Source organism: Poromitra crassiceps (assembly GCF_964638095.1).
Source record: "Poromitra crassiceps genome assembly, chromosome: 13".
NCBI lineage: Eukaryota > Metazoa > Chordata > Actinopteri > Beryciformes > Melamphaidae > Poromitra > Poromitra crassiceps.
Genome location: NC_139644.1, coordinates 20,846,989 through 20,868,218, shown reverse-complemented (window position 1 = coordinate 20,868,218; position 21,230 = coordinate 20,846,989). Strand labels below are relative to the sequence as shown.

The 21,230-nt window shown below is 43.7% G+C and overlaps 1 protein-coding gene across 1 annotated transcript; it reads left to right on the top strand.

Annotated features, from left to right (window-relative positions):
- Nucleotides 1–17,312: 17,312 nt before the first annotated feature.
- Nucleotides 17,313–18,770, top strand: gjc1 (gap junction protein gamma 1; the record flags this gene model as incomplete). The annotated part of the gene is made up of 1 exon (XM_083649099.1): nt 17,313–18,770. The coding sequence occupies one exon, from the start codon at nt 17,313–17,315 to the stop codon at nt 18,768–18,770; it is 1,458 nt and encodes a 485-aa protein (XP_083505225.1).
- Between the last annotated feature and the right edge of the window lie 2,460 nt (nt 18,771–21,230).

The window sequence follows — 21,230 nt, the reverse complement described above, 5'->3', positions numbered from 1 at the left end:
GACAAGAATTCCACTTCACATTTATGTAAAAGTGTCAAAAGTGCAATAGTGGCACATTTGTACATATTTAATAGAGGCTGTGGACTTATGAGTGACGTGATATGAATTTAAAGAGGATTTATATCTGCTGATTTCTCAGTGCCGGATCCTGTGAAATGTGTTGACAGCAATCAGTCCGCTCATAAAAGAGATAAGAAAAGAGGCTGAGATAGCGTTTAATTTCATCCACAACCGCTGGTGAGTGGCTTTGGACAAACAGATGTATTTTATCCTTCATGGCTTTGCATGGTTATAACTCTATTAGAGCATGTGAGGAGGGAAGAGAGTGATTGAGAGAGGAGAGGATGAAGAGGGTGGAAGTGATGGGGAGGATTATTACTTATGTCCATATTTTAGTGAGAGTTGACATAAAGCCTTTAACACTAGAAAGGCCAGGCAAACATCAACTGGCTGCAGTTTTTTTTATAAGCGGTGCAGCCACTTCTATGTGAATTGCCTCTGTTTATGAAATGTGCTATGAATAAACTTGCCTTGCCTATTTACGGTACATAATACTAATGTCTAGACATGTATGTAATAATTTATTGATGTAAAAATGCCTAGCACCTTTAAATTCTCCATCTGAGATGCACTATGGCAGCTTAAAGGAAACTCAAATGCCAGATTGGTAATTAGTTCAGTTCAGTTTTTATTTATTTATAGTGTAACATCACCCCAGGGGGTCTCCATCTGCACACTTCACAACAAAATAGAGGCATTGGAGAATGTATGCACACACACACACACACACACACACACACACACACACACACACACACACACACACACACACACACACACACACACACACACACACACACACACACACACACACACACACACACACACACACACACACACACGCACACACACACACACACACACACACACACACATATAACCACCTCATTAACAGTCTGGCTCCCGCAGCCCAGCGCTAACCTTCAAGCTTCCTGAAGACCCTGAGCTGTCTGGCTCCTCTCCAGTGGCCAGAGGTCTCAGAAGGTCATCTCATTTACCTCAAGTGCTATGGACCCTTCCCCTCCACCTTTCACTGTCTGTCCACCCAGACTCCCTCCCCTCCCTCTGCCCCACCATGGGGTATTAAGCCCCCCCTCCTCCTCTTCCTACTGACAAAAATACACACACCCATCCCAACCCCCAACCGTGACCCAGTTTTGAGGGGATGAGGGGTAAAGTGAGGACCATTGTAAGTACCACAGGGAGAGAGGCAAGATGCTCTCCCTCTCCCTCATCGCCTCTCCCTTTCAGGAAGAGCTCACGCTTGGGTAAGCATACCCATTGAGGCTCTTCATAGGAGAACGGATGCCATGTGTTTTGTGTTTTTGTTTTTTTTTAGATTTGTGGTCAGGGCTATTTGATGTCAGATGAGGTTAAGGAGTATGAGAGAGTACAGAGATGAGGGGGCAGGTTCAGAGACAAAGGACTCAGTACCTGGCTGGCAGAGAAGGAGTAGTGTGAGTATGTTGCTTTATCTTAACACTTGACTGTGCATGTCTGTCTATTCACTGCTTAGTTCTTGTATTTAATTAATTTGGACCTGACTTACAGGTATGACAAAGACAATAACCCTTTATCTGCAACTGCTCAGGTCTGCCGTAAGCCAAATTAGAACTGCGTCGTCAGATATTTAGACTTGCAAGGTCTGGGGATAGTGCTGCTAGATGGGTGCAATTTCTTCACACACACTATCCCATCGACATCTGAAGAACTTGTGAAGATAAAAAAGTAAATTTACATGCATGCATTTTTCCCTGTGTGAAGTTGAAGGTAAAAGTCCAGATGTCTTGTTTTGTTACACGGAGAGGGTGCTTCTGAGATCCTGCCTGTAACATATGGAAGTGTTTTACGGTTGCGTTTCTTCCCTTCGGACACTGTTAATGAGAGAATTCTTACTTTCTTAGTTTCCCACGAATACAAGGCCGAATATGGTCCTGATGAGCTCTCCTCCCTCCCGCTCACAGTCATGTCATCCATCTCACCAAGGACTTCCTTATCTTTGAGATTCTCTCATCGGTCCAAGACTTGGCCCGCCCAATGAAATGTCTATCTACTGTCCAGCACTCTGCGTCTATTTTTAGCCCTCACCACAAATAGTCAGATTGTATTATTTTTGGTGTCTTAAAAATTGCTTTATGTCTTCTGCTAGACTTGTTTATGAGGCAGAGGCCCAAATCGGGGTTCACTGTCTCCTCAACTCTGTGGAATTTACAGTTTATTTGTGTTTGAGGGCCTGTGGGCATTGATTACTCTCTGTGTTTGTGTACTGTGTGTGTGTGTGTGTGTGTGTGTGTGTGTGTGTGTGTGTGTGTGTGTGTGTGTGTGTGTGTGTGAGTGAGAGTGAGTGGGTGAGTGAGTGAGTGAGTGAGTGAGTGAGTGAGTGAGTGAGTGAGTGAGTGAGTGAGTGAGTGAGTGAGTGAGTGAGTGAGTGAGTGAGGGGTGTGTATATCTCGACACACCGTCAGCATACAATCTGGCAGAGATTTGTGTATGAAATAGATGCTCTGATAACCTTCAACTTAACGCAAAGTCACTCTTGGCATACACACTTGAAGATTGGTTTTTTAACATTTTAACAATGTTGCTTCTCAGAAAATAGAACAGGTAACCAAAAAGCCTCAATAACAATTCCATTTTTAGCTCAGTATGCTGTTTTGAATATCTCGAGGAGCTTATCCGGCAACCCCCTCGGAACCAGGATAGCGGAACCACACTATGGGAAAACCCTCTGTGCTTTTCAAGCCATTTTTTCCCTCCCGCTCTTTCTGCGTTTCTTCCCCCAAAGTGCTGTTATAGTGGGTATCTCTACTACATCATGAAATCACATAGAGATGTGGGTGATTTTTTTCATGCCCCCCATGCAGCCCTGGAAGAGAGTTCCCCATTCATTTTCTCCATAGACATTTCGAAACATCCTTATATAACAAGTTCATTCAAGAACACTCTCGTCATAGATTTAACCATTTATTGCATGAATGGAAATACAGTTATGTTTGGCGTTGAAGGCTCAGCTCTTTACAGAAGATGCTCCTGCCTGAATCAGCCCAGCAGCAAGGTACGCCGAGCGGGGAGGGCCGTAAAATACCCCCATGCGGATACAAGATTCCAGATCAATTTAAAGCCATAGTAAGTAAGAGAGGGAGCCTAAGCAAGACATGGAAACATGTTCACATTTTGAGCCATGCAGACTCTAGCGCTAGAATACATGATTGGCCTTTGAGCTAAGCAGACTGAGCTAGAAGGTGGAGGCTGGGGTGGTGGAGGCAAAGCATTGCCAGCAGCAGCAGTGTGAAGCAACATTTGTGGAGCAGATCAGAGTGAGAGAGAGAGAGGAGGCCGTATTTAAACGGACCGCCTTATTGTGAGAATGGCTGTGGTTGGTGAATGAATGATCCAATCAGCGGCTGACAGCTGGATACAGCTGGGGCATAGCGTATGACTTCCGTGTCTCGAATGAACTAACGCAAGGCTTCATTTTTAAGGCTGGAACCAAGCCAACCAGTGACCTACTGAATCGTGAGTGACCATAAAACATTTCACTTGGAGCAAAAACAAACAATACTTTTTTTGTTTTTGCTCCAAGTGAAATGTTTTATGGTCACTCACTATTCAGTAGGTCACTGGTTGGCTTGGTTCCAGCCTTAAAACTCATTATACTGTATAAGGATTTTTTGAAATGTCTATGGAGAAAATGAATGGAGGAACTCTCGTCCAACTCTCGTCCTCGAACTCTGCGGCGATTTAACCCAAATATGACGATTCAGGGGGGCAACATGGACAGATGTTTGGCCTGCATGAAGCTAGCAGATTAGTCTGATATGTGCAGCCTGCTGTGGTTTTGCATGCAAGATATATAGTGGCTCAGCTTAGACAGGCATCTATCAAGCCAGGGGGTGCCGGTGGTGTAACAGTGGGAGAGGGCAGGTTAGCATTGACCCCAAAACAAGGACATTCTTCTGGACATTGCCTGTAATGGACCACGCTCCACTGAGAGCTCGTAGCCATTTCTCTCTCAGCTCTCTGATGTTTTGTGTTATCGGTTTTCTGTGGTTAAAGAGTACTCCAAGTTTTTGGGAGATTGACTCGATATTCAACTTAGCAGCCGTTAAGAATTGAGAACATCAATCAATATGATCAATACGATAAAATAAAAAAAGTTAAAAAAAAGAAAAGAATTGAGAACATATACAACAGAATCATCCATCTCCGGTTGACGTGGGCGATATGAAAATGACATACTGTAATGATATTCCTTTAATAGCAATAATGATGGTGAAATATTATTTTTGCTATATTAGTTGAAAAGAAGCTCATGATTCAGTTTAGTTTAGTTTAGTTTAGTTTAGTTTAGTTGCACATATTAAAGAACAAACAAGCCAAAAAGAAAGAAAGAAAATACATTAAGGGATTTACCAAAGAAAGAACGGGAAAGAAATGTACACATGCGAGGTGAGGTAAAAGCCCAAAACCTCACAGAGGTTACACTAATTAAGTTACAAACATTGAAAGTTAATTTTAAGTTAAACTAAAATTCGAGTCCTGTCCTTCATGCCTGATTTTTCATCTGAACTCAGTAAATCAGTAGCTACAGTCTGCATGTTGGGAAATAAAGGTGTTGTTTTTATTGAGAAGCTGTTACAGTTTATGAGACATGCCTCAGCTCACATTACTGCGCTCCGCCTGTTGGCAGCTTCACAAACTCTGCTGGATTGGGACTGGATCCATCACCAGAGGAAACAAACTTCACCATTTAGAGTTCTTGCTTCTTGATTGTTGTTAGTGTAGAAGGTAAGAACAGAGCTTCCTCGAACAGACAATTCCATGTTAAACTTTCTGAAGCAAGCAGCCTCATACACCTCTCTCTCTCTCCCTCTCTCCCTCTCCCTCTCTCACACACTCATATTTTGCCCTGCTGTTTCTCCTTCAATAAATTAATTAGGCTATAAAATGTCAATATCCCAAAATGCACTCAAGTCCAGTGAAAACTGTCCTGTAGCACACACAAATTATTCAAGTAAGTTTTGCCATTTTGCAACCGAACGAAATGTGTGCATGATTATGTGATTGGCATCTGTACATTTTTATACATTTGGCGTACATTACCTACATGTTTATCTTGACAGAGTTGTTTTGGTGGCCTCTCAACATCATGCTGAACATGATCTTTTTATCCCCATGCCGGATTTCCGGTGGATAGTTTCCTCCACTGCTCCACACTAACTCTTTATCATAACACTGCTGTCATGTGAAAACCTTTTGGTTAACTGTAATTCTGCATTCATGTATTCACTTCAGTTGTAGGATTAGGCTACATGGTTTCCTATGGATTGAGGAAACGTTTACCAGTGTTGGCCTTAATAAAAAAAAACTTTCCAACCCCATTGGATAAACTCAAAAATTCATGCCATCAAACTAAAACAAGGCTGATTTTCTTAGCTAGCGGAAAAGCTGCCGCTTTTCGAGATACTGTAAGAGGTTCTCCACAGTGACGATGATATGTTGAGTGATGGTAGGCAGCTTAGCTTTCTCTCAAAAGGGAGACATGAGAACTTGTAGCAGTTTTAAAGCTTAAAGTAATCCTAAATTATATGCGGCTAAGTCTGCTCGTTTTGTGTAGGAGATTTGGTCAAATGTACACCAAATATGATACAAAACATAGTAATGTTTTGATAGGTACAGCAGCTTGAGTCAATGATAGTTCATTTTTTATAACTTGTGAATGTAAAGACCATATAATAATAACAATAAAATAAAGAATACTGACATGTTTATTACTAAAACATTAGTCTTCATTTGGATAATTCTAGTCACCAAATATCACTGCATATAGAATATACTAAAGTGTTAGCATGCATGGGGACACATGCTTACTAGCTTCTGACTGTAGTGTGTAATCAACCAAAAGTCCCTAAAGAAGTTGTTTGTTGAGTGGAGCAATGGGCTCTAATTACAGTTGGGTAAGGGGCTGGTTTGGGTGATGATGATGATGATGATGATGATGATGATGATGATGTAGTCAACATACAGCAATGTACATAAGCAAAGATGTAATCATAATCACACATAGGTTAAGTGGAATGTCAAAATGAGGAGTTCTCATGAGACAGCAGTGCAGACGGATCAACTAGAGGCCAATCGATCTTGCACAAAACATAGACAGCTTCTTTTTTTGGATCTGTCTCGGGATCCTCTTTCTGATCGCTTTAGAGAGATATGTAAATGACAATGAGGCTGATGCTGCAGACTGAGGAAATGTTAACCCCACGCATGTATTGACATTTCTACACTGCAGGGGAGAAATGTGTGTGTGTGTATGTGTGTGTGTGCGTGTGCGTGTGTGCATATTTGAATGAGTGTGATGTGAGAGAGAAAGAAGCAGAGACAAATACAAGAAAATAACATGATGATCACAGTCAGTGAACGCTATCTGATTCCCCTGTTGATACTTACTGAATTGTGACAATCGGATACCTTCAGATTTATTCATTAAAAATCCATTAATTCAGTAATTATGCACAGTAATAGTTAGAGCACTAAAACGTGATCTGTTTGTCTATAAATATACTCGTTTAATATGCTTCACTTGGTTAAAGTTCAACCAGAGTGTGATAAATCTGTTACCCTCACGCACACTCATTAGGGCTTTATTCTACCATTTACAGTGCATTCATTATCTAAACTGCCGTTGGCCTGTGTATGTGTGTGTGTGTGTGTGTGTGTGTGTGTGTATGTGTGTGTGCGTGTGTGCGTGCGTGCGTGTGTCTGTGTGTGTGTGTGTGCGCGTGTGTGTGTGTGTGTGCGTGTGCGTGTGTGTGTGTGTGCACGCGTGCGTGCGTGCGTGTGTGTGTGTGTGTGTGCGTGCATGCGTGCGAGCATGTTAATGTGTATATTTGTGCCTAGCAGGAATATGTAGACAAAACACTTTTAAAGTATTTTGATCCCTTTGGGGATGAGTGTCATTTCAACCTTGAGAGAGAGAGAGATAGAGAGAGAGAGAGAGAGAGAGCGAGAGAGAGAGAGAGAGAGAGAGAGAGAGAGAGAGACACACACACACACACACACACATACACAGAGACAGAGACAGAGACAGAGACAGAGACAGAGACAGAGACAGAGACAGAGAGAAAGAGAGATAGAGAGACACTGTAGCTAGGGGCGGCTTTAGCTCAGGAGGTAGAGTGGGTCGGCCAACGACGCAAGGGTTGGCGGTTCAATCCCCGCTCCCTCCCAGCTGCTGTCGTTGTGTCCTTGGGCAAGACACTTAACCCTTCTTGCTCCCGATGGTGTGTAGGCACCCTGCGTGGCAGCCTGCCGCCATCGGTGTATGAATGGGTGAATGTAGACTATCTACTGATTGTAAAGCGCTTTGGATAAAAGCACTATATAAATGCGGGCCATTTACCATTTACCATTTATATAGCTGCACTACATTGCTTGAGGGACAGATAACAAAGCAGGCTGCCATGGGAAAAGAGGGAATGAAAGAGATGATGCATAGTTTTATCATTTATGCTGCACAAAGGATCAGAGAGAGCGGTGTTGACGTTTGACATACAGAGACACAATCATGACTAGCTGGGATGCACTGGGATGCACCTGTTGCTCTGCGGAGCTCCCCATGATGGCTCTCACCCTTTTGGGCTTGTAACCCCTTAGAATACATGTGTCAAACTCAAGGCCCGTGGGCCAAATCCGGCCCGGCACCACATTTTATGTGGCCCGCAAGAGCTAGCAAACAATACAATTTGCGGAATACAATTCTTCACAATACAGCTAAAAATAGCTCTTGTCAATTGAATAATAGTTGGAGGCTACTAGTTATCTGTTTTCCATTGTTTTCCCTATATATAATTCTGCTCTCAGAGCTAGTTATTAAGTATTAAGTTATTACTAAAAAGAAAAACAATAATAATCGAATTAGAGGCTATTCTAAAATATGATAACACGTACGCTAGATACATTTATATCGTGTTACATTTACAACCGGCCCTTTGAGGACAAACATACTGCTGGTGAACAGTTCAACAACTTTAATCAATTTGTGTCATTTGATTAGATTTTATTTGACTACCATATAGGGAATCCAGTCTGAAATCTAGTCTGTATTTAGCAAAATGCAATAGCAAAAATGTAAAAATCCGAAAAAATTGCACGAATGTTAAAATGTATCTTGCGACTCCCTGGGTGTCCCGACCCCCCAGGTTGTGAGAACCACTGCCAGAATAGATGATGCATGCAACACATTTCATTATGACACAGTTCTAACACTTGGCCCACCCGGCGTTGTCCTCTCCTGGGGTCCGGGGCTGTCCTCTCCTGGGGTCCGGGGCTGTCCCACGGTGGCCTCATCTCCCCAGTGTCCCTCCCCAGCGCTCGGCCCCCAGCTGCTGCACTGTGTCCACACTATGACTCATACTGTGAATGAGAACACCTCAGCTGACCCCAATGCATGGTGTTACTGTTTTCATCTGGCTTTGCACTGTACGTTTTTGGTGTGTGTGTGTGTGTGTGTGTGTGTGTGTGTGTGTGTGTGTGTGTGTGTGTGTGTGTGTGTGTGCGTGTGTGTGGGTGTGCATGTGCATGCGTGTGTGTGTGCGTGCATGCGTGCGTGTGTGTGTGTGTGTGTGTGTATCCGTCTGTGTGAGAGCCACAGGGATGAAAGGCAGGGACTGAGGGGATCCCTCCAGTGATGCTGAATGTAATTCTAACTGGAACTGTCTGTTTGCGTGGAGGCGTGTGGTCGTGATGTGGGGAATTAGCCCCCTGGGACCTGGCCCTGCTGAACTTTGACCTTGTCCACGGGCCTTCCCCTGCTCTGGTCGTACCATGAGCTGCCTTGTGGGCCAAGATGTGCCAGAGGGGCTGGTAGTGTGACTACACACGATTACACAGTCGTGACCTTTTGGACTTATGGCTATAGAAGCATTGATCCTGAAAGTGACTCCAATTCAAAGCTACTGTGTCATATTATATAAAAAGTCAGAGGAGATCTAGAGGGGTGTTGCTTAGCATTTTGTTTCCTTTTCTGGGTCTAACCTTGGGCCAAAAGTGTGACTCAGATGGCTGATTTCCACCAATTTGATGCTATTTGTTTATATCACAGTACCTCTGTGTCTGTGTGGTGTTGGTGTGACACTGGTTCAGAGTAACTCTGTGTCTGTGTGGTGCTGGTGTGACACTGGTTCAGAGTAACTCTGTGTCTGTGTGGTGTTGGTGTGACACTGATTCAGAGTAACTCTGTGTCTGTGTGGTGTTGGTGTGACACTGATTCAGAGTAACTCTGTGTCTGTGTGGTGTTGGTGTGACACTGGTTCAGAGTAACTCTGTGTCTGTGTGGTGTTGGTGTGACACTGGTTCAGAGTAACTCTGTGTCTGTGTGGTGTTGGTGTGACACTGATTCAGAGTAACTCTGTGTCTGTGTGGTGTTGGTGTGACACTGATTCAGAGTAACTCTGTGTCTGTGTGGTGTTGGTGTGACACTGATTCAGAGTAACTCTGTGTCTGTGTGGTGTTGGTGTGACACTGGTTCAGAGTAACTCTGTGTCTGTGTGGTGTTGGTGCGACACTGGTTCAGAGTAACTCTGTGTCTGTGTGGTGTTGGTGTGACACTGGTTCACCGCGGTACCTCAATGCACTGAGTCAGCTTCTCACCCTAAACCGCCCCACTAGATCCCACAGAAATCAATTGAATGAGAAAACAAAATGCCAGGTTATATCAATGTGGCTAAGGTAGCAGCCATATGTGCCTCATCTGGTCAGAGGGTAGTGTGACGTGCGTTCCCTAGGAAGGCTATGACAGTACAGAGTGAGGCTAGCTTCATTTGCAAAGCACTAGAGAGGCTGGAAGTATCCCAATAATCACTGTTACATGTCTCTCCTCAAACACCTCAGTTTGCATAGTGCTGCCCTCATGAACACAATTACTCACCAATCTTTACTCACACTCACACATTTAGTTCCACACTATTTTCCAACTATGGCGGGACAGCATGCTAACGTGCGTTATTAGTTACTGTACAATTACAATTTAAGCATTTAGCTGATGGTCTCGTCCAGACAGAGCATTGTATAAAGAGGAACAGGTAGGGGTTAAGTGTTTTTTTAAATGACACTTTGACAGGCCACTGGCTGTTGTGGCGAATGGACCTGGGGCCTAGGACACCCTGTCACTCACAGGCAGAGATGGGAAGTAATGAAGTACAAATACTTTGTTACTGTACTTGAGTAGGATTTTCAGGTATCTGTACTTTACTATTTATTTTTCTGACAACTTTTTACTTTTACTCCCTTCAATTTAAGACAAATATCTGTATTTTCTACTCCTTACATTTTCAAAACAGGCTAGTTACTTTAATTTTAATGCATGACAGACAAATATGATGTAACGTTGTTTGTTTGTCTCTCTCGTCTCGCGCTCTCCCAGCTTTTATGCATTATGTTCAATTCTTTCGTGGAAAAACCATGTCACAAACTGACAACTACTACCAATCAGTTATAATGCCTGAAGCTCTAAAAGAAAAGTCTGGAATTGCTGAACTAAAAAGTTTACAATCTGATCCAAAATCATACACCTTGTCCATTAGGCCAGGTGATTTGACTGCTGGTGATTTGACTTCTCACCTTTCCTGTCTGCCTACTGTCCTTTCTAAATAAAGGCAGAAATGCCCCCCAAAAAATCATCTTAAAAAAAAGACTGCAGGATATTTACTGAGGATTTTCAGGCTCTTAAGTCTGGTAAAGAACTTCCTAATTGTGAAGCGCAACTTTCTTTTTCAAATCACACACTCATATTCCTCTCTTATCTCCTTCATGTCAGACCTACTTCAACAGTCACAGATCAAGGTTTAAAGCTACAATATGAAAACATAAGTGGAAGTGGACTATTCGGTTGTTAAGACTGACGACAGACGTTCACCCCGCGTCACCTCCGGGGCCAAGCGGCACCGCTCCTCATTCGCCTCATTCAAAACAACTAGGGCGGATCCCGTGAATCTTTTTAGATATCTTTTTATAAATATTTTTTTAACTTTTATTATTATTTTTATAAATAATCTGTTTAGACTTAGCGCCAAACTTTGTTTTTCTACGTACTTTCCCAGAATTGTAACGTACCTTATTAACTGCAGCCATTTCCTCTTCTCTTTCTCATTGCAAGGAAAGTGGTAGAATGACAGTTTAATCGTTTTTTTTTTCGTCTCGGATTTATTCCAACAATGAAGGACACAGCACTGCGGCATATTGACCAGGCAGAGAGGCTGGTTGAAGTTGAATTTCATCCACTAGGCATAAATATGACATTTCAATCATAAAGGTTCATAAGAAACAACATTACTGGGTCCAAGAAATTTCCAGTAGACTATTGTGGCACCTTGCCTAAAGCCTAAAGAGTAAATGTGGAGTGACACCAGAGGTTTAGCGCAGGTTTAAGCAACCACCACCACCATCCCTCAAGCTGAATTTAACTGACTGTACCTGAATGCAACGTGGGTGTCCTCTGGGTGAGAGAGTGTCTCTGTGAGAGAGAGGGAAAAAAGTGTTGGCATTGCCGGAGTTAATGGGGGGGGCCAGGGGGGCCAGGCTTCCCCAGTAGTAAAAAATAAATAAATAAAAATAAAAATAATAAGAAATGCTCACCATTTTAAATCTCCATCTGACTGTCTGACTGAATATGATCATACAATTTATATCCACTTTGACAAGCATCACAGGTATCTCTTTGCTAAAGCTATGACAGGGGGTCCTCTGACAGGGCCTTGCTGCAGCCGCCCCCTCCCCCTGGAATGCCCTCCCCAGTCACATCTGACAGGCCAAAACTCATTGTCTTTCATACTCATGTCATCTTTCCAAAAAAGCTGTGGATCTTTTAAATGTAATAAGTTGAATGACATTATGACAAGCTCCACGTAGTGGTGGTGGAGCAGGAATTGAACTAGCCATCTGCATTGCTTCCATGTATCTATATGGTCGACATATCCATCGCACCACCAGCTCCCCTTCGTACTCAAAGCTCTTCGCTGAGAGCTTTTATCTTTTTCGTCTGTGACTGTTCAAAGCTGACTGAGCCTTGAACCCACGACCTCAAAAGTTACTGAGGCTTGAAACCACAAGCTAAATACTGCTGGGCAGCAATCAAACTGTCTGAGCCACTGGGTCACACTTCTTAAGAGGGGCTTTCTCAGAGCATTTCATTCTTTCCTCTGGCTGTTGCTGTTCAAAACTGACTGAGACTCGAACCCACGACCTCAAAAGTCACCAAAGCCTCAATACTGATCGGTTGAAAATGAACTCTCTGTACCATGAGGCCAGACTTCTAAAGGAAGGTTTTCTCAGGGCTTTAAAACTCTTTCCTCTGACTGTCACCATTCAAAACTGACCAAGGCTCGAACCCACAACCTCAAAAGAGACTATGGCCTCAATAATGCAGTGCATGAACCAACTCTCTGTAGCACCAGGCCAGTGTTCTTAAGGAAGGTTTTCTCAAGGCTTTAAATCACTCTTTCCTCTGACTGTCACCATTCAAAACGCATTTCACGCATTATATAGGGCTCTATCGTTGCAGCGGCGCAGTTTCTAGGCCGAGCGCCAGCCGCAGCGCAAAGCAGTGGGCGTGGAAAGGCGCACTTGATATCTTGGTATCGGCGCTAAACTCAGCCTCAACCATTATAACCACGCCTTTTAAGCGTAAAATTATGCATTGTCCGCTCATTGGAGAATTGCAGGGAAGAGACACACGCTTGCCTTTTAAGCTCCAATTCCTGGACAAATCCGGTAAAACCAGACAAAGCCAAGGGCTCCGCCGCCCCCCCCTCCCTTCATCCGGTCTGTCTATCTCCATATATAGGCTATTATTCCATATTATTATGCTTCTCAAAGCAATCTAACTGCAGTTAAAATACTGCAAGCATGTAAATACCGTAAAATACCAATTATTAGCCCGGCGTTAATTGACAAAATATGTAGCCAGACCCCGCGTCAATATGGGACCTGCGGCAGTTTGGGACCTGCTTTAATTATTTTTGTACAAAAATATTGCTCAGCAAAGATTGTAAATAGTATGAAATTGTTTATTTAAACCATTTATTTTAATGAGTTGGCTACAGTCAGCACCCCACACGATTGCTTGTCTATGGGGAGAGCCGCGCCTCCCTCTCAGCGCAGCAGAGCACATTGCATGCCAGTTCGGGCCTGTACATGAAATCAAATAAAATTTGAGCTGAACTGTGACCTACCGGTATTTACCACTAAACTTTCTCCGCTGAAGGTGAGAGAACATGATCATCATGTGAGCAGATTATTTGTTGCATGCGCTGCCTCCTCCGCTGTTCATCACTCACGGAGCACCCTCTTCAGTAGCGCACATGTGAAAGAGCGGTGAAATACCAATTAGAAGCGGACTTCTATGCCCGCTGGCAGGGAAATATACCATAGGCACATTTCTCAAAATAATTATTACACCAGAGATGTCGGTTTTAGTGTATAAAAATCTTCAGGAAATGCCTACACAATTTTCAGAATCATCAGATGTTGAGGGAAAACGAATTTTGATCAGCAAGTTTCGTGCATGTGTTTTTTTTCCTCGTTGTTCCCGTTTCCTCGTTGTTCGTATTCTTCATCCGATTTTTCTTCTTCGTTGTGTTTGGGAGATGCATTCAACAGGATGTCGCAAAGGTAAAAAGAAAACATTGAAAAAACTAACCGGGCGTCAAATTGGGACCTGCTTTTATGTACAAAATATGTATCCAGACCCCGCTTATATATGGGACCCGCGGCAATTTGGAAGTCGGCTTCTAATTGGTATTTTACGGTACATGCCTATAATGTCAATTATCTGAATGAAATAATAATACATATTAATTAGGAATATTAGTAATATTAGTAGCCTAGCTAATTTCGGGGGGGGGGGGGGGGGTAATAAAACGTAGAGCTATATTACACATAAATGGGGATTATTATGATAGCCTAAACTAAATTTATGAAACTGCATTACAGCTTCACCCAAAGCCTGAGAAGGGTTGCAATCTTATATTCTATTGTATTCTAAAGTATTTTTTTCTATATATTGTATTCTCCATTCACTTTCCTGTCCCCGGTGCACAGAATCCTGCTTTAGGCCTGCTTTTCAAAAGCGCAAAGCGCTAAAAGTAGGCCAGGTCGGAAGATGGCTGGAAGATACCAGTACGCCGGTATTTAGCGCCGACACGCCCACTTCGGCGCATTCAGGGACTCCGCCACGCCCATTCGGCCTAAAGCGCATTTGGCAGCCTAAAGCCTATTGCTATTTTCCCGAAACAGGCGCAAGGCACGTTTTTTTGCGGTTAAGGCCCGTAATAGCGCCGATGGCCTGTGGGAGAATAGGGCCCTATGTGCCTTATTAATCAAAGTATAGTCTTTATGCATCTTAAAAGATGTTTTGAAGGGATCTTTTAAGTTCAATAGTATTTGAATTATATTAATATGACGTGAGTTTCTATTCGCCTGGCACAGTTTTACTTTTATACTTGAGTACATTTCAGAGCCTGTACTTTTTACTTTTACTTGAGTAATTAAGTTGAATCAGTACTTCTACTTTTACCAGAGTCTTTTTTTACACAATTAACTGTACTTGTACTTAAGTAAAGAAAGTGTGTACTTTTCCCATCTCTGCTCACAGGACACCCTGTCACTCACAAACAAGCAACTCCTTTGAGGCAGCACCTTAAGGATAATTGTCAAAGTACAGTCGTCACCAGCTGAGCTATCAAAGGTCATGCCTATGTCACGATCACGAACACCTAAATATATGGACTCAACTCACTGGCAGGTTTGACTCAACGTCACACTAACATTTAGATGAAAAAAATGAATTTTGCCTTTAATGCGAATAGTCTTACCTTTACATTAAATCAATGCAATTTACCCGTGGCAATTGACTGTCCATGCATGCACGTGTGTGAGTGAAGCTGGGTATTAATAGCTAAAGGACAATTGTGGAGCACAGTAAGGGTTACGTAAAGACAGTGTGTGGTGATGTCATGTGGCGAAAAGTCAGACGAGCATGGAAGGAAGGACACTCGTATGACTCCATGTGCTCGTGGCAGCCCCTCGCTTCGTCCTCTCGCCATGTGCTGTTTACTCACACATGTCGGGCACACACACACACACACACACACACACACACACACACACACACACACACACACACACACAGTTCTCACAAGGACTTCAGCGCTTCGTCTGATTCCAGCACTGTACACAGCTCAGCCGTTTGGCTCTCATATGGCAGCAAGACACATACTGTTGTATCTAGTAGCAGTATTGGGCATTGCAAAAGTAACATATTTCATGTAATATATTACTTTGAGCAGTAACTCAGTAATATAACTTATTACAATAGGATTTCAGTAATATTATACCAGTTACTTTGTCAAGTAACACAAGTTACAATTTTTTTTTTTTTTTTATCAAAGCACATACAAGATACAATCATTTCCTAATCAAATTGTGTGTTTTTATGCAAATAACCACTATAGATGACAATAACAAAGGAAAAGGTTAACACTTAGAATTTTGGGCAGTTTACACTGACTTCAAGACGGTTGAAATAATTTTTCGGGATGGTTCCAGCATGGCGATGTCATTCTACTACTGCTGCTATTTTGGATAGTGGAATTTTGAAAGTAACTCAAAAGTAGTGTAATAGGTTACTCTACACAGACAGTAAAGTAAAGTAAAGTAAAGTAACTTATTACTTTCAAATGAAACTAACTAGTCATATGTAGTATATTACATTTTGAAAGGAACTTGCCGAATACTGTCTAGTAGTGTGTGTACGTGGAGACAGACACACACACACACACACACAGACACACGCACGCACGCACGCACGCGCACACAGACACACACACACACACACACACACACACACACACACACACACACACACACACACACACACACACACACACATAAACACACAGGATTCCTCCCATCTACCTCCTCCATCCCAGGCGTGTCCTTATATGGTCAGAGTCATCAATAGTCCACATGTTTTATAACGAGTCCAGTTCCAAACATTCTCTTCCTGCTCTCCCTCTACTGGAGACACTGTGCAGGGGGCTGGGAGCCGTCCCCTGCTACAAAGTTTCCCTCCTTCCGCTCTGACTAAGCTCTCAACCTTCTTGGTAAGGACGCCGTCCCTGGAAGCCCTATAAAAGCCCACAAAAGCTCAGTCTAAGCCAGTATTCACGGTTGGATTTTCCTCTCAGTCCAGCTGACAATAAGCCATGCACCATTGAAGGGGGGAAAAGTTCTGTGAAGGTGTCATATCCATCCCCATAAAGCGGCCCTGAGGGACAGCAGTGTTTGGGTTCTGCGCCACTGCCTGGGTTAATGTGGGTCTGCTGTCTGACGCCCTGCTCCATTGGTTTGTGCCCGGCCACCTGCTGATTCTGCTGGTTTAGTTGGACCGCCTGGAGCCCAGAGCTAACCTACATAGGCAATGTGTCCCTCTCCTAAAGATTTCTCAAATTCAGAAGGCTCATGATTTATTTCTTGAAAAAGTAGATGGGATGTTAAATTAAAATATGTGTATTTGGTGATAGAAAATTCCCTACTTGGATTATTTGGCCCCCTTCTCAACTCTAATATCCTCATAATAAAAAGCTCAAACTTGAAAGCAGCTGTGGCGCTGCGTTTTGAGTGTTTGTGTGTGTGTGTGTGTGTGTGTGTGTGTGTGTGTGTGTGTGTGTGTGTGTGTGTGTGTGTGTGTGTGTGTGTGTGTGTGTGTGTGTGTGTGTGTGTGTGTATTGTTGTGCCAAACACTGTCAGGTAGAGTAAAAGCCAGAAGGTCAATTGAGGAATATTGCTTCCCTCAGTTCAGGGAGACCACTTAGTTGAATTTAGCCGATTGATATATTTCCACTTTCAATTGATTTTCAATGATTGATTTGCCACTGAACTTTCAGAAGAAATACTATTTGGTCTTATAAATAAATATACAGTTTCCACCTTCTGGTCAGTCTCTTCCTGATCGGTATTTTCTCTCTCTGCTGCAGGCTAGTTGCTTTGATCACGCTTCAAATTTTCTGCAAGATTTTAGTAGGAAGTATTGTGAACTCATAGCTTGTCTTCCCTCTCATCTTCCCCCTTCTCTCTCTTTGTACTTTCTCTCTCTTTCTTCTTCCCTGTCCATCCTCCTGCCCCTTGCTTTGTGCCTGCAGAGTCTGTGAGCCGGCGAGAGAGGGACCCTGTCTGCCCTACTGTCCAGCGACACCATGAGCTGGAGCTTCCTCACGCGGCTGCTGGAGGAGATCCACAACCACTCCACCTTCGTGGGGAAGCTGTGGCTCACTGTGCTCATCGTCTTCCGCATCGTCCTCACCGCCGTCGGGGGAGAGTCCATCTACTACGATGAGCAGAGCAAGTTCGTCTGCAACTCCGGACAGCCGGGCTGCGAGAACGTCTGCTACGATGCCTTCGCCCCTCTATCTCATGTCCGCTTCTGGGTCTTCCAGATCATCTTGGTGGCCATGCCTTCTCTCATGTACATGGGCTATGCTGTCAACAAGATTGCTCGATTGGAGGAAGCCAAAGGAGGAGGCAGTGCCCCGCCAGTCAGAATAGGAGGAGGGGGCTACACACACCGGAAGCCCAGGAAGATGTGCTTTGGAGCGCGGCAGCACCGGGGGATCGAGGAGACAGAGGAGGACCAGGAGGATGACCCCATGATCTATGAGGTGCCAGAGATTGAGCCTCCAAAAAGGCCACGGGATCCACTGCAACCCACACCGAGACCCAAGGTCCGCCATGATGGACGCAAGCGTATCCAAGACGAAGGGCTAATGCGGATCTACGTTTTGCAGCTAGTGACTCGTACAGTACTAGAGGCAGGCTTCCTTGCAGGCCAGTACTTGCTGTATGGGTTCCGTGTGGCGCCTGTGTTTGTGTGTTCGGGGAAGCCTTGCCCCCACAGCGTCGACTGCTTTGTGTCGCGGCCTACAGAGAAGACCATCTTCCTGCGCATCATGTATGGTGTCACTGTCCTCTGCCTCACACTCAACGTTTGGGAGATGCTCCACTTGGGCATCGGTACCATCTGTGACATCCTGCGCCGTAGGCGCTGCCCGCCTCAGGAGGACGAGTATCAGTTGAGCTTACTGGGCACCAATGGGGGTGTGGAGGGATCTGTAGGGGTGCCGGGGCCCGACACGGGTTCTGGGGGAGGGGTGGTTGCGGATGGGGGTGCTGATTACGTCGGTTACCCATTCTCCTGGAACACCCCGTCGGCTCCACCGGGCTACAACATTGTGGTGAAGCCAGAGCAGATCCCCTACACGGACCTTAGCAACGCCAAGATGGCATGCAAGCAGAACCGGGCAAACATTGCCCAGGAGGAGCAGCAGCAGTTTGGTAGCAATGAGGATAATTTCCCCACTGGAGGGGAGGCCCGTGTGGCCCTGAACAAAGACATGATCCAACAAGCTCACGAGCAACTGGAGGCGGCCATCCAGGCCTACAGTCAGCAGCACCGGGTGGAGGAGCAGCTCGGGGACAACCAGGACGACAAGCCCCAAAGTAACATCATCCAGACCCATCCTCAGCCACCGCCTCAGCCACAAAAGGAGCGCAAACAGAAATTGAAGCACGGCAAAGGAGGCAGCAGTGGAGGAGACAGCAGCAACAACAGCAGCAGCAGCAAATCAGGAGAGGCCAAGCCCTCTGTATGGATTTAACCCTCCTTTACAAACTGATGCATATTAAAATTATGTCAATATTAGAGCTGCTGCAATCTCTCTTGGATATTTAAACACCATGGTGCCTTAAAGAATCCTGCAAGCTGGAGAAGATGTGTGTCTATGTACTAACTAAGGTGTGTAAAGAACATTTGTGATGTTGCAGCTGACAATTTGTTTTGTCTGGGCTATCACTGTCTAACTTCAAACATCATACCAACGCAATCTATATTAGGCAACAGTCTGTCGTTTACATGTCTTGTCTTCCTCAAGTCCTGAAGCAGACTCTTGACCTCTGTTGTCTTCCTGTTTGCGGAAAATTACGGAATGATAATATGTTCTGTTGAGATTGGGCTTAGCTCATTTCTGGCTGATCCTCTGCAAAGACACTTACTTCATAATACATTGGCATCATAATTCTTGGACATCAAAATACAATGTCTTGATAATGGAACATCATATTAATGCAAAGGCAATATGCAACAACACAATGCACTGGCAGCGCCTAAAGCAGTGACTTTCTAATGCAATGACAACTTCTGTCACCTTCCCGACGGCTCCCATCAGCTGTGTCCTGTCAGTCACCATGTTCTGTCTCTGCTGTCTCTCCAAGGTCGATGACGTGTTCATGTTGCTGTGACATTGCGTTTGATTGTGCGTTTGTGAATGGTTTAGTGTGTGTTCTGATAATATAGTGCTATACCAGCTGCCACTCAGGAACTGGGGAGTACAGCCGGTAGTTTCTTATCCAGTCTACATCTTTCAGTTCTTGAGATTTCCTGGAGGAACCATTCATTCTCTCCGTGAATTAACAATGTGCATATTAAGCAATCCAGTCTTTATACCTTCACACTTTTTAAACCTGAACCACTTCTCCGTTTTTTGTTTCTGGCTCTTCATAGCTATTATACAAGACATCCCAGTGCTGAACTGGTCCTCCATCTGCCTTGTATTTGACTGCCCCCTAGTGGTATCTGTAAGGGGTGTCCTCTATTGGTAGTAGTAGTTACCAGTTGCCAATGCTACCTGCATCCAGCAACACCCAAACCAGCTATAGTATTCCTTTTCTATTGACAAGCCTTGTGTTTTTAACAGTCTTCCTATTGGTACACGTTCAGTGTTAGTTGCACAAGGCTGCAATATCAATATGTTGTAATGGAATAGTCTTAATTTAAAGCCATTACAGTATAGTGAGACCAAACACTGTTTGTGTGATACAAGTGTCAGTGCCAAGATTTTGTGCTAGGTTACTATGAAGCCTGGTTGTTTATAGCTTTTGGAATACTGTGGCCATGCTACTCCAACTGTGGGGGGAAAATGCCTATGTGAGACCAATCCTTTTTGTAAAAGTCACTTGTTTTTTTGTATTATACAGTATGTGTTTTTGCTTTTTGGAATGGGATTTAAAATAGCAGACTCAGAAATGGGGTCCATTTTTACATTCAAACCAGTGTTTTATATGAAAATTCTTTTTTTTTCCAATAACCTTTTTGTAAAATAAAGAAAATGAAAACAGATGGTTTTAAAAGTGCATTAGTTATATGGATATTGTGTTTTTAATTGCCTTCTAATTGTAAAATATATATATATATATATATGTGAAATATGACATAGTATATTTTTATAATAATGTATTGGCTACATGGCTACATTGAATTAATGACAAAGAAAATAAATAGCCAGTCTTTTGCCTGTATGTTACGGTATCAGTATTTAATGTATGTGGCGACACTCTGGGCTGTGTTTTAATAAACAGTGTGATTCCTTTTCCAACATTGTGATGAGACCTGCTGAACAGCTGTGTGCGGAGAGTAACTGGCGTATGGAATAACTTGGGCAAAGGAGACTAAGTACCACATTCTTCAAACCCTTCCCAGAAGCTTTCCAAACAAGCGACAAATCTGATTGATTACTCACTTTATGAGGATAGACGGGGGGCAGATCAGAAAAGCCTGTACATTCTGTTCTCAATTCAGTAAATCCCATTTGAAAGATCTGCCTCTGTCTAAGCATCAATCCCACCAAATAGTTGATCTAATTGAGCAAACCCCATGTGAAGTAATAAAGCTATACATTGTGGCGTGGTTTCCCTCAGATGTATGGCGTACAGTGCAGCACTGTGCTCGCTCAGAAAGACTCTGGGTTTTTCCACCCAGTCGGCAACACGTGTCAGAGCAACAAGGCCAAGCCAACAGCAGACAGACATAAATCACCAAAAGCACTCGGCCAGCCTCTCCCCAAGCAGTGATTGACATTGGCTCCACTGTTGCTGCTCTGATCCCAAAAAGCCACAGGTGATTTACTGAAACCATCCTAAAGCCAGTCTTGTTCCCTCTAAGGCAAATAGTCCCTGTTCAATTCGTCCATGATAAATTCTTATCTTGAGTGTTTTACTGTTGCCATTTTAAGATCTGCTAAGGACTACACTATAAATAGATAGCAGGTAGTTATGGCTGATGG